This window comes from Chelonoidis abingdonii, chromosome 1, assembly GCF_003597395.2.
Source record: "Chelonoidis abingdonii isolate Lonesome George chromosome 1, CheloAbing_2.0, whole genome shotgun sequence".
NCBI lineage: Eukaryota > Metazoa > Chordata > Testudines > Testudinidae > Chelonoidis > Chelonoidis abingdonii.
In genome coordinates this window covers 325812793-325824951 of record NC_133769.1, presented here as the reverse complement: position 1 = coordinate 325824951, position 12159 = coordinate 325812793, and the positions used below count along the sequence as shown (strand labels likewise).

The window sequence follows — 12159 nt, the reverse complement described above, 5'->3', positions numbered from 1 at the left end:
ACCTTCGGTATTGTGACTACGCTGCTTTTTGAAAGAGGAGATGTCTCTCTACAGTATTTATCCTCATGGATCATGAACAAATTGCCTTAGGTTGCTATGGGCAATATCTATAGATAAATTTAATCCACACATGGAGGAAAAGGCAGCCAAAGGGCTTGTGAGATATGGACTGCAGCCATACTACACTGATATACTTCTAAATAAGAGGGGCTGTCGTGTGGTGCTATGAAGCCATCACAAAGATTTAATGATGCAAGATAAGATAGCCCGTCACTTCCTCTTCTTGTGCTTTCTGAGGCTGCACTGCTGAAAAGGCTACAGAGTCCACTCTGACAAGCCTGCTGCCAAAATGGACCATGAAGTGCTGGGGAGCATTGTCCTCCTAGCAATAGTCAGCCTTATCAGTGTTCTCCAAAATGGTAAGAAAAGATAATCATTTATTTTAGGGGGAAAGAGGACGCTGAGAAAGAGGGTAGCAAATTCCTGGTATCTATTATGCATTGAATATTAAATGTAAATTGACCTATTTTAAATATATTTTTCTCCTGTTGTATATGGCTTTGTGTGCATATATGTGTGTGTGCATATATGAGCAAGCTTGGTTTCAGAACTTTTTTGACCCCGTTCCCTTTTTAACATACAGTTTTTTTGTACTAGTGGCTGGCTATATTAGCAGTGACAAGATACTGATCTTTGGTTTACTATAGTAAGTTTATTAAATGTATGTCAGTATTATCAGCCACTGTCTGCATCTCTGTAAATATGTCCAAGAACAGAGAACTGGTCTGGGATGTGGAAGATGTTGGGAAGTTGAGCGACTGACATGAAACATGGATCAGATCCTCAGTGGGTGTAAATGAGTCTGATCAAGGATACTGAACTGAATTATACCAGAAAAGATTCTGACTTGGTTACTAGTTCAAATTGACTAGTTATCCTACTTTCCTAAAACTCATTCTTCAGTCTTTCAGTTTGCTAGTTTTAACCTCTTCTTGGCTGAGAATGTTATAAATGTCCTTCATCAGAGGAATTAGAATAAGATAAGCTCTGAAATATCAATCTCTTTAGCTCAGTTTCTTTTAAGGTTCCTTAGGCAAACTAAATGTTTTTCTTCTGCAAACTTTTTACTTGGCACTCATGTCTTATACATATTCGATCCCCTAAAACTTGACCCAGGAGACACACAGATGGGTGATTTTTTAAAAAATGATCTCATTTATGTTGCCCCAAGTTCCAGGAGAATTGTGAGATGGCAACCTGAGACATGGATACCTGACCTCCTCATTATGGGCCTGATCCAAAGCCCTCTGACGTCAGTAGGAAGATGACCATGGTGCTCAATGGGCTTTGGATCAGGCACCATGTGCAGTGTTAGGAACTGAATTCAGTAGGGGTAGATCATTCGTGGGCTACTTAGCTTGGCAGCAGCGGTGGGTGCGGCACAAGCAGAGCTGCAACATTCAGAGTGAAAATGCAGCTGAGCAGTCCGACAGAGAGCTCTTATCTCTCACAAAAGTAATGTGTTTGTGGTTTATACCCAAATTCTGCCTTCAGATGAAGCCACTATGTGTTTTCAGGAACAGGTTTTTGAGATGATGATCTTGGAGGAGGGACGGTGTCTTACTCTGTTTTGTACAGCACCGGCAAGTCAATAACCATCATTACTAGTGGTTGTGCATTCAGATTTCATGGTAGAATTTGGCCCCTGGTAATCAAGGCACATCTATTAATAGATGTGCCCAGGTATGTTTCCTGTTATTTTACCAGAGGAGTTTGGGGAGACATAGTCCAAAGACCTATATTTCCAGTACAATTCCTTTACTTAATCCATCCAGGAAACTTGTCTTTTCTTGTTCCACTCATGCACATTTTATAAGCATTGAAATCTGACTGTCAGATTATTGATCCAAATCCTTGGGTCTGGCAAGAACTATGCTTGGCACAGGATCCAGGGTAAGACAAGTTGGGGGAGGGGGGGGGGAGGAGGAGGAGGGGAAATGTCATTTGAAAACCATCTTTCCCCTCTCCTGCTTCTGGGGGCAGCAAGGTTTAATTTGGCTCCTGGTGCAAGTTAAAACTGCTTGAGGGGTGCTATGGTCACACCTTGGCACACCTCAGTACAGCCATGTGACAAGTGGCATGGGGATGTGCAGCAGATCTCTACAGGTGAGTCTTCCCCTCTATCTTCTTTGCTCCATGAAGTGGCACAAAGGACAAGTAGCAAGCACCAAGGTGTGTAACCCGTGTGTGTGTATAAAAATAAATGCATAATCATAAAAGTGGTAAAGTGAGCTGAATTTGCATTTCAGACCCGGAACCAGCACTATGAGGTCACCCAAAGGAAAATGGGATTCCTTGGAACGTGTTCAGATGTTATTATCACACACTCAGGGCATGCAAAACACTGCACTTGACCATTGTGTGTAACTCCCAATGGTCCTGTCTCTGTATTCTGTTGCGGCTCTCTGCCACCAATCAAGGGCAGTGTAAGGGCAGACTTGTATACCTTCCTCCCCCCCCAAAGTCTTTTATCTATGGTGTTAGCCCCATAATGAAAGTGATGATAAATGGAGTAAAAAATACCTTATAGGAATATGAGATTAAAAAACAAGCAACACACATGGGAGAAGTTATGTTAATGTTCCAGTTCAGCAAAGTGCTATTTGGATGACAAATCAGTTTCACACAGAAATATACGCAAAGTCCTGTTTCCCTGAACAGCAGTAGAGACATCCATAACGTAGGCTGTTCCAGAAATCCCAGGCCAGCTACTGCAGCCAGCGCTGTGCCCAAGCAGAGGCAGTCTCTCTGCTCTGCTTCTTAACAAGGTCGTATGGCAATTGTGTCTGTCTATCTTAGAGTTTTATACTGCCACTCATCACCACAGCATCTGAACACCTTCCATGTAAAATTGATAGCAATAATGAAGTCCCAAGTGGACTTCAATGGAGTCTCTCTGGCATTTCTGCCTTTATGGGGTTAGAATTTTAATTGGGGTAGGCTGGGGTGGGACTTTTTGGGGAGGAGAGGATTTAATGGGTTGTTAAGGGTGTTTGTATTGTGAGTGTCACTTGAGGTGGAAAGGCTGTCTCAAAGACAGAGGTTTCGCAGTATTTCCTAAAGATGGTCAGACTCTGGATTCAGCTGATCTCCTCTGTAAGTGTTTCATAGACTAATCCCCACAACAGAGAGAGCTTTGTCCCCAGCTCTCCCATGCTTCATCCTGGGCTTTGACATCTGCACTGTCCCAGAAGAGTGCATCAGTCACAGTGGTTCAAGAATGAAATTAATTCTTTGATGTCTGGGGCTTAATTGCTTGGAAAATTGGGACCACAGCCTTAAACTGTCATTAGAAGCTAACTTGGAACCAGTGGACAAATGTGGGCACAGGCCTGATGTTCTTACAGTGGCCTGAGCCATGTAGGGGGGCAGCCACATTCGGCATCAGCTGGAGCCTATATATTGTCTTCATATTCAACTTCATGTACAGTGAGTTACAGAAATCCAGCTTGGAGATGACAAATGCACAAATCATTGTTGCCAGGTTCATGAGGAAGTGGTGAAGTTTCCCAGCAAGCTGGGAGGTGAAAGAAAGTATTCTTGGCAATTGATGCTATCTGATTGTCCACACTTAGCAAGGAGTTGGCCAGGACCCAGACGCTTCACACCACTTCCATGAATAGGAGCTGCATGCCTTCAATGGAGACAATGTCTGGGCCAAGTATTTCATCTTTCCAGCCAGCATCACTTCATTCTGACCGGGGAACCCCCCTTAGCACCACACCCTTCCCTTGGCCAAATGGACCTAGCTCCCTGCTTTGTATCCAGCTGTTGTGCACTACTCCAGGATTTCAGATGCACCTACAGTTGGGCACAAAGGAAAGTGCTTTAGCACACCCATTTATTTTCAGAAGTCTGTGATTCCATACAAGACCCCTGATGGCAGGCCAGCCGCACCTTTTTGGCATAACACTACATCCATTTGTCATTGTTGAACTACTCTTATGACTCAGGTCAAAATGTGGTAGTGGATGACCCTCCCGGGATATACAAGCGTCAGTGTTTAAAAACCACTTGGGTCTTTGATCCTCATGGAAAGCAGGCTAGATGTGACTCTAGTGTTTAGCAGTAAATTTAAATCTGTGTGCATTTATAAATTAGCAAAATTATAAGGGTGGGACAGGGGAGGACATGCAAAAGAAAAATCTGTTCCAGTTTTTGGAAGGGTTCATGGTAGAGGTCCTTTGAAATCCAACACAAGCCCAGAACAATTCAAGGGTGTGTGTTTGAGATCTCTGTACCATAGATGTACAACACAGATCACCGATACCTAAGAGCTATATCCTCAGGTTCCTTCTCAGCTTTTCTTCATCCCTTATTCAGAGAAACTCTCACTGATTTAAGTGGAAGTTTCCCAATTAAGGGGTAAGTAAAAGCAGAGTGTAGCTGCCACCCAGACCCTTGTTTCCACCCAAATGAATGGAAACAGGAATCTACCACACATTGGTACTGTGATATAGCTAAGCTTTGATTTTCACTCCATCAGTTATGGCTATTTCCTCTGCAGGTGCCTGCCCTAGCAAAAGCAGCCCAAATCAGCTGTGTTGTTAATCCAGCCTTGAGATGGTGCTGTGACCAGTAATCCCATATGGAAGCCAATGAGATAAAGGGCAAAACTTCCTCCTTATCACTGGGGAGGGGACAGATTCTCAGAACTCAGTAAAATCTGACATCTCTTCCAATGAGGGGTCAGAAATAGGCTTAACAGAACATGTCAGGAATGTTCTCCCAGTTTGGAATGGAGCTGTGTGATGTGGAGACAAAATAGCAAATAAACTTTTTCCTTTGTGAGCGCTGGGCTCAGAAGTGAGGCCCGCCAGACCCCCAGAAAAACATGTAGGCACTTCAGAAGGGACTACATGTCACATTTGTGAACTCAAGTGCTTGGTTAAACCTAGATGAGAATGTGTTGGCCCAAATTCTGCTCCTGTTTACACCAGCACACCGTTCTGGTGCCAAGAGGGATACAGGGCTGTCAAGTGAAGAACGCAGCCCATTATACTGAGCATGCACAACGTGTCCAGTTTAACCCTCAGAACAAACCCTGCCTTTCTTTAACAGCCTTTTTTGCAACCAAAGTGGAGCATGAAAGCAAGAACTATAATGGCAAGACTTTCCAGCGGGCTGGATCTTCGGCCTTTGAGCGTGTCTTCACTGCCAAGTGAGTATGCAAACCACATGGTGGGGTAGGGAAGAGAGCAAGACCTTTGCTGTTGAGGTTAATCTTTGCCTTGGCTTGTGGCCTGAGCCAAAATCCACTGAAGTCAATGGAAAGGCCTCACTGATGTCAGAGTACTTTATTGTCATTATTATTTATTTTATAATTGTGCCTCGGGGTGCCAAGCAAGATCAGAAATCTATTGTAGTAAGCATTGTACAAGCACATAGTAAGAAAAAGTCCCTGCCACAAAGAGTCTACAGTCTAAACAGGCAGGATAGAGGTACAGAGAGGTGAACTGACCAACAGGAGATCAGTGGCAGGGTTGGGAATAGAATTCTGGTCTCTCGCGTCCCTGATCTGTGCTCTAGCCATTAGGCCAGGCTGCTTTGTTCTTGTGGTCACTTGTGATTGCCTTTGAAAAGGGGAATTTCACTACCACCCAAGAAAGAAAAGAAAATTACATCATTATTTATTTGTTAAGCACTGGCAATGTGCTCTGTACTTTACAATCCATAAATATACTCCCCTGCATGGGTGTGTATCCTAGGCCCCATAAAAGAATATTTCCCTCTACAGTGACATTCCCTTATGAACAAAGTGGCATAAATAATTCCTTTTTAATAAGCTATAGAAAAAAACCACAGGCAGATTTTACAAGAGCCTCGGCTTTGCTGTGATTCCTATCCTCTCTTTTGCCTTATTATTGAGTTTTGATTAATTCTGATTTGATTAATATGGACCAGGGCTACAAGAGTTGCCCAAACTGATACAGTGCGTCAGGCATTTAATATGTGAGACATGATTAACAGCAGCAGTTCAGGAGATGGATTTCACACACGCCATCCATTTTGCACTGCTATTTCTGACGTGGTAGATGGATGACCCCCCTCGTTGTCCCGGGGTAACAGGGAGGTACTCTCCAGATGCTCCATATGTAAGCTGGTAACTGTGTTTCCAAGGCAGAAGGATAGTTTTCCTCTTCTCAGTATGTTTTTAACTCCCCCTTTTTAATTCCTTCCTAGCCAAAACTGCAGAGATGCATACCCGACGTTTCTTGTTGTGCTTTGGTGTGCTGGGCTGCTTTGTAGCCAAGGTAACATGTACTTCAACTCTCTCTCTATATATAAACATATATAATTTGTGTGTCTTCTGAGGTTCAGTTTAATATTGTCTCTTAAAAAGGCTCATGACCTGACCCCTCCTCCCCATGCTTCAGCAAGGGACAGACTGAGGTTACTCTGCCAGACTGCAGAGAGGAAACGCCTGCAGCCTCGAGTTGCTAATGTATTAGCTGTTCTCTCTCCTGTGACTTACATTACAGACAGGGATGGTTCATGGTTAAACATAGCCCGGATTGGTCAGGAATCTGGGGCACCAGTTCCCAGCTGTGGTGTGGACAAGACAGTGAGGGTTCCTAATGGAAGCATGGTCATTTTGGGAGACCCCTTTCAGAGCACAGGGCCCAGAGTAGCCAATCCATTCAACCTCCTATAATCCACCAGTGGTGGCAGATTGGAAGGACACTGCCAGAGAAGATTAGTGCTGTCAGACTGGTGCAGGGAAATAGCGTCCAGCGTGTAGGGGTGTTTGCGAAAGCTTCATTGCTCATTGCTGCCTTCTAGACTAGCCTTCATTTCTGAGCTCCCAGTTCAGCAAGGTGCTTACTCATGTGCCTAGTTTTAAGAATGTGAGTAACAGTCCCATTAAATTCCGTGAGAGTATTCATATGCTTAAAGTCATGCACACACTTGAGTGCCTTGCTGTACCCCGGGGTAAGTCATTGTTTCTGGGTAACAGAAGTTTCTTGGCTGGGCTCAGGAAGGGGCTTGGCCTGCTGGTCTGGAAAAAGCCAGTGTTAAAACACAAGAAAACCCTTTTTGTGCTGAAAACTGAATTTCAGACCACAGTACGGTGTCTGGCCTGCTGCTGGGATAGTGCAGTGACCTGCTGCCCCATGCTCAGGGCTTCTGGGGAAACCAGAACATACCCCAGATTGTGCTCTTGGGCGCATGCAGTGCAGCGCTCATTGAAGAGCAGAGCATGCTCCTACTTTTGGGCCCAGCACTGGTCCTCATGCACAGCTGGAGCACTCCTATTGACTTTCAGGTATAACTGAAGGCAGAATTTGGCCCACAAGGTTTTCTGCAAAGGTGACGGGAAATATTGTGCAATTCTCCACATAATTAATTTTCTTCAGTTTCTGAGTCCCACCGCTCGTCCTGCTTCTCAGAATACAGACTTTCCCCAGTTTCCCATCCAGCATGAACAGCAATACGGACCTCTATGGATAATGAGGCCTACACTGGAGACTTGGATGGTAGCTTGTAATATGCGTTACTTTATCTTCCTTTCAGCTGCTGCTGCCTTTGCTGGATTGATATATCTGTTTGTCAGGCAAAAGTACTTTGTTGGCTATCTGGGAGAGAGGACACAAAGGTAAGAATTCCCTGGAGTGCTTTACAAGTGTTTTGGGTGATAAATGTTTTCATGGGTAGGGCATCTTGACACCTTTCTTGTTCAATATGTATATGAGTACGTTTTCACTGCAGAGTTAACTTGAGTTATCTTTACTTGAGTTATTCCTCTCAAGTTAGTTCAGCTCAAGTGATAGCAGCCACACTGTGAAATAACACTGGAGTTGCTGTGTCCACACTGGAATTGCCTTCACTCATTTATGACACCAAGACTTCTGGGGGCCCATCCCATGGTTCTTAGTGCTGTAGTAAGATAAGACACTTTACGAATTCTTTCACAATGTATTGTGGGAGAACTTGTCTGTCCTTTCTGGGCACACAGGGGTAATTGTGGGAAGGCATTGGAGGACTAGCAGCACTCAAGCGGCCTGTATCCACACTGCAGAGTGGTTGTGTTAGCAGCAGATGAGTTGTGCTAACTCCAGCTTTACACTCCACCCCCTGGCAGGCCGTCCAGCCAACTCAGAATAAAAACACTGCTGCACTCAAATTAAGGGTTTGTGTATGTGGATGAGAGTAGTTAGAGGCAACACTCGAGCTATCACTTGAGTTAGCGTTGCAATGAAGACAAGCCCTATTTCTGCCTACCCCAGCTGGTGTGTTTGAATGTCTTACCCAGCGTCTGGTTGAGACTGGGCTTAGATGAGGGCAAAATGGCTGAGGCTCAACCCAGACAAGACCAGGGATAAGCCTATTTTGAATGATTTAAGATGGAGCCGAATATGTTTGCCTGCTTCTTAAGCAATGTTTCATGCTAGGAGCACCCTAGAGCTTTGTAATCAGGCCTGGAGATTAAGATGGTGTTTTGATCTATGAAACCCTAAATGGCTTGGAACCTGCCTAACTGAGAATCCACCTCTCTCTCTCTTTCACTTGGTAGAGGTACTAGAGCTAATGGGCCTCTGGTTTAAAAGGGCTGTTTCAAAACATTTTCCATGTGGGGTTCTTGCCTCTGGAACACATACCCCTGTCCTTGTGCTAAAATAGCCTGGATTTGCTAACCTTCAAGCCATGTCCATCTATTCTGGAGCCAATCTGGATCAGTAGGTTATTGTGTTTTTGATCAATTATGTATAAGTGCCCAGAGTTTACAACTAAAGGGATAAATAAAACAAAGTACAGGGTCCACTTTCCCATCACTATCTCCTATTAATTTTACACACCTGCACTGACAGACTGATTCCACTGGTAGTTAAAGAAAGAAGAGGTTTGTTTACTGGATTATCTCACATACTTAAAGTAAAAAAAACCAAAAAAACAGATGCTCAAGTACATATCGGAGTAGAAGAATTACACACGGCAGCATTTGGGCTGGGCAGAGCCCCAAGATGCTGGAGTGGAGTAAGGGAGCTGATTTTTCTATCATCTCACTATTCTTTTCTTTGTTAATAAAACAAAACTCTGGGAACAGGGGAGTTTGGACTTGACACACATTGTGGACTGTGTCTGCAGAGCAGGTGGGGGAAAGGCTCCTGCTTACAGTGATAATTCAGTGTATGTCTGTGGGATTATCTTTCTCCATCTGCAAAGTGAAAGAATAGGAGTCCATTCTCCTGTTGATGTCTACACAGCTCCTATTAAGGTTAATGTGAGTAACATCCAGATGTACAGAATTGACCCTCATAAATTTTACATACCATTAAAACAAGGTGATTGAATTAGGTTTTAAATATGATCAGACATGATCATATTTAATAGCTAAGACATGTGTCTCTTAAATGGAGCACTGATTAGTATGAAGAAGTATCAATTCAGCACTGGGGGGCCCAATTTGATTACACCTGTGCATCTCTGCTGAAATTAAAGGGGATCAAAGGGTTCAAGTCAATGAGGAATTTGGCCCATGGGTCTGAGCTTCTGAGGTCTATTTAAAGTGGTTTGAATGATAGTTATAGAGGTTGAGCACTTTTCAAGCAAGGTGATAAATCTTGGTATATTACTTTTCTCTCTCTCTCTCACCAGCACTCCTGGTTACATATTTGGAAAACGCATCATATCATTCCTGTTCCTTATGTCTGTTGCTGGGATCCTCAACTATTATCTGGTCCTCATTTTTGGAAGTGATTTTGAAGTGTATATAAAAACTGTAACGAACACCATCTCCCCACTGCTACTCATTCCTTAATGCTTTGCAGCATTAGTGGTTCACTGTGCTTTACAGATCAATATCCAGAAGCAGCTATAATTCAGCTGTTTAAGAAATGAACCTACAAACCCTTTTAGACTGCTGTAAATCTAAGGCTCTGTGGGCTTTGTGGTTTGATTTAACCTTTTTCCTACAGTAAAATGATTTATTGTGACCAGTCAGTGTGCCCTAGGAAGGGTAATACCTTCCAATTACTTCTTCAGATTAAAAAGGTTTTAAAAAAATGAAACAACCAAAAAACCACTTCAGGTTAAACAAAACATTCCATTCTGATTTTAAAGACCTTTTAAATGTTTTAAAAATAAAATTGAAGGCAATCTCAAAATGAAAAGTAATTTTGAATAGAAAAATCAACCTGTTTCATTTCAAAACCGTTGAAACAAAACTCATCAACTTTTTGGAATTTTTGAGGTTTTTTTACACAAAAAATTTGGAGAAGTTGACATGAATTTGCAAAATGTTTTGGTGTCACTGAATCTTCATTTTTCAGCCAAAAAATGTTTTGGCCGAATTTCATTCATCTTCAGTTGCCATGAAAACCCAGAGCTCAATCCTTACATATATACAATGTTCATTGCAGTCAGTGGGAACCAAACCCCTAGTACTGCATGACTGCAGTTTGGATCTGAATCTCATTTACATGAAAGCCTCTGTAGGGTAAATTGCCAAAGGAGTATACAGGGATGTTAGTGTAAATAAGACTTCATTATCTTTCAGATTGCTTTATTAAAAACAAAACAATCTAAAAAGATGAAAGTGGTTTGTCATGTCGTCTTTATTTAATGCTTGATCCATCAATGGCAAAACTTCCTGTGAAGCGAAAGGCAGAAGCAGGGCTGAGCCCGTATTGCAAGCTAATAGCTATGAACACAATCTAAAGAATGCATATTTAACAACTCCTGCCCTATTAGTGGGTTTAATTCCCTGCTTACAACACTGATAACATGCCCTTACAAGTCAATATCAAGGGATGGTTTGATTAGATGCCAATGTAGGCAAACAGACAAAACTCTCACTTTTTAAAGATTGCTACCATGTTTATGCTTATGCTGACAGGCGTGCAGGGTGAGTAGAGCTCTATTTATATCCCCACTGGGAGGGGTGGAGATTATTGGCTGTGGGAAGAGGGAGAGGGAGAGGGAGAGGGAGTTGAGCTGTTTTACAAATGGAATCCTCAGAAAGCAACTGATTTACTGTTTCTCTCTCTCTCACACACACACACATGTTGACAAAACAGAAGCATGTATAATATTGATCATGCATAACCTAAACACTTTGACTTACAGCTCTAGAAAATTTACCTCCTGGTATAGTGCAAATGTTTTTTTCCCTTCCTTAGCTTCAAATCTTCATGGCATGTTTCAGATAATTGCTTTGCAATCAGCTTTTCTGCTGCCCCATACCACATTACCTCAGCTTCAGTCACATCATAGGGTACTCCAGGAGCATTCTGCATCAAAAAATAAAAATTCTGCTCTCCCAAAATAACAATTCTGTGCATAATATTTTAAAATTCTGCAAAAACTTGCAAATTTTATTTGTCAAAATAACACTACATAATAACATCAGTTTCAATTATTTTGGTAATTTATTTCAAAATACCTGTCAGCAGGTATGTCTGTACCAATAAAGACACGCACAAAAATTCCCCCAGGAGTAGAGAGTTAAAGAAACCCCTATAACAACACAGTTCCTCTTTCTCTGCCCTCCTCTTCCCTCCAGAGCCCAGCTGGGGGGCCAGACACTCACAATCCCTTCCCCCAGAGCCCACCTAGGCAATACAGCCAAACCATATCCTCTCCAGAGCCCAACAGCGCCCTCCCCCTCCCCAACCCAGGTACTCACATCCCCTCCCTTCCCAGAGCCCAGCTGTGAGCCTACCCTTTTCCCAGACACTCATCCTCCTCCCCCCACCCTCAGAGCCCAGGGATCCAGAGGGAGAAACAGTCTGATGCTTGGTCCCAGGCTTGCACAGAATTTCCTGCATGCCACCCTCTCTTTCCCTCAGGGCATGCTGGGAACTGCAGCTGTCAGGAGCCCTCTAGCTCCTTTCCCCTTCCACAGCAGTGTCTTCTGTGTGCAAGCTGGGGTCTGCCAAGTCCAGCAGCTCCGAGTGGTTGCTAGCAGCACTGCAGCCCATTTCTGTGGGGAAAGGAAATTCTGCACACACGTTAATTTCTGCACAATTCTGCATTGTGCTGTGGCGCAGAATTCCCCCAGGAGTACACAGTGTTAGGTAGTTATGGTTAAAGACTACTGGGATTTAACCACAAAGGCAACGATAAGATAGAGAATACCTGTTTAAAAATATTTATTTA

At 43.2% G+C, this 12159-nt stretch overlaps 1 protein-coding gene and 1 long non-coding RNA gene across 2 annotated transcripts; one reads left to right on the top strand and one right to left on the bottom strand.

Annotated features, from left to right (window-relative positions):
* The first annotated feature begins 296 nt into the window (after positions 1–296).
* Positions 297–10560, top strand: ALOX5AP (arachidonate 5-lipoxygenase activating protein). Its single transcript, XM_032795973.1, has 5 exons — positions 297–419; positions 5122–5221; positions 6244–6314; positions 7576–7657; positions 9658–10560. The coding sequence occupies exons 1-5, from the start codon at positions 350–352 to the stop codon at positions 9818–9820; spliced, it is 486 nt and encodes a 161-aa protein (XP_032651864.1). The 5' UTR covers positions 297–349; the 3' UTR covers positions 9821–10560.
* Positions 10561–10595: 35 nt separating this feature from the next.
* LOC116834098 (uncharacterized) lies at positions 10596–11861 on the bottom strand. The gene is made up of 3 exons (XR_004375869.2): positions 11723–11861; positions 11143–11291; positions 10596–10651 (listed from the first exon to the last, which is right to left on the bottom strand). It is a non-coding gene; the product is annotated as an uncharacterized LOC116834098 (long non-coding RNA).
* Positions 11862–12159: the final 298 nt, after the last annotated feature.

Bases quoted from the DNA above. Each gene is read 5' to 3' on its own strand.
- ALOX5AP (XM_032795973.1), top strand. From the start codon at position 350: ATGGACCATGAAGTGCTGGGGAGCATTGTCCTCCTAGCAATAGTCAGC. The intron at 5,222-6,243 runs GTGAGTATGCAA...ATTCCTTCCTAG, and splicing joins GAGCGTGTCTTCACTGCCAA to CCAAAACTGCAGAGATGCAT. The intron at 6,315-7,575 runs GTAACATGTACT...TCTTCCTTTCAG, and splicing joins TGGGCTGCTTTGTAGCCAAG to CTGCTGCTGCCTTTGCTGGA.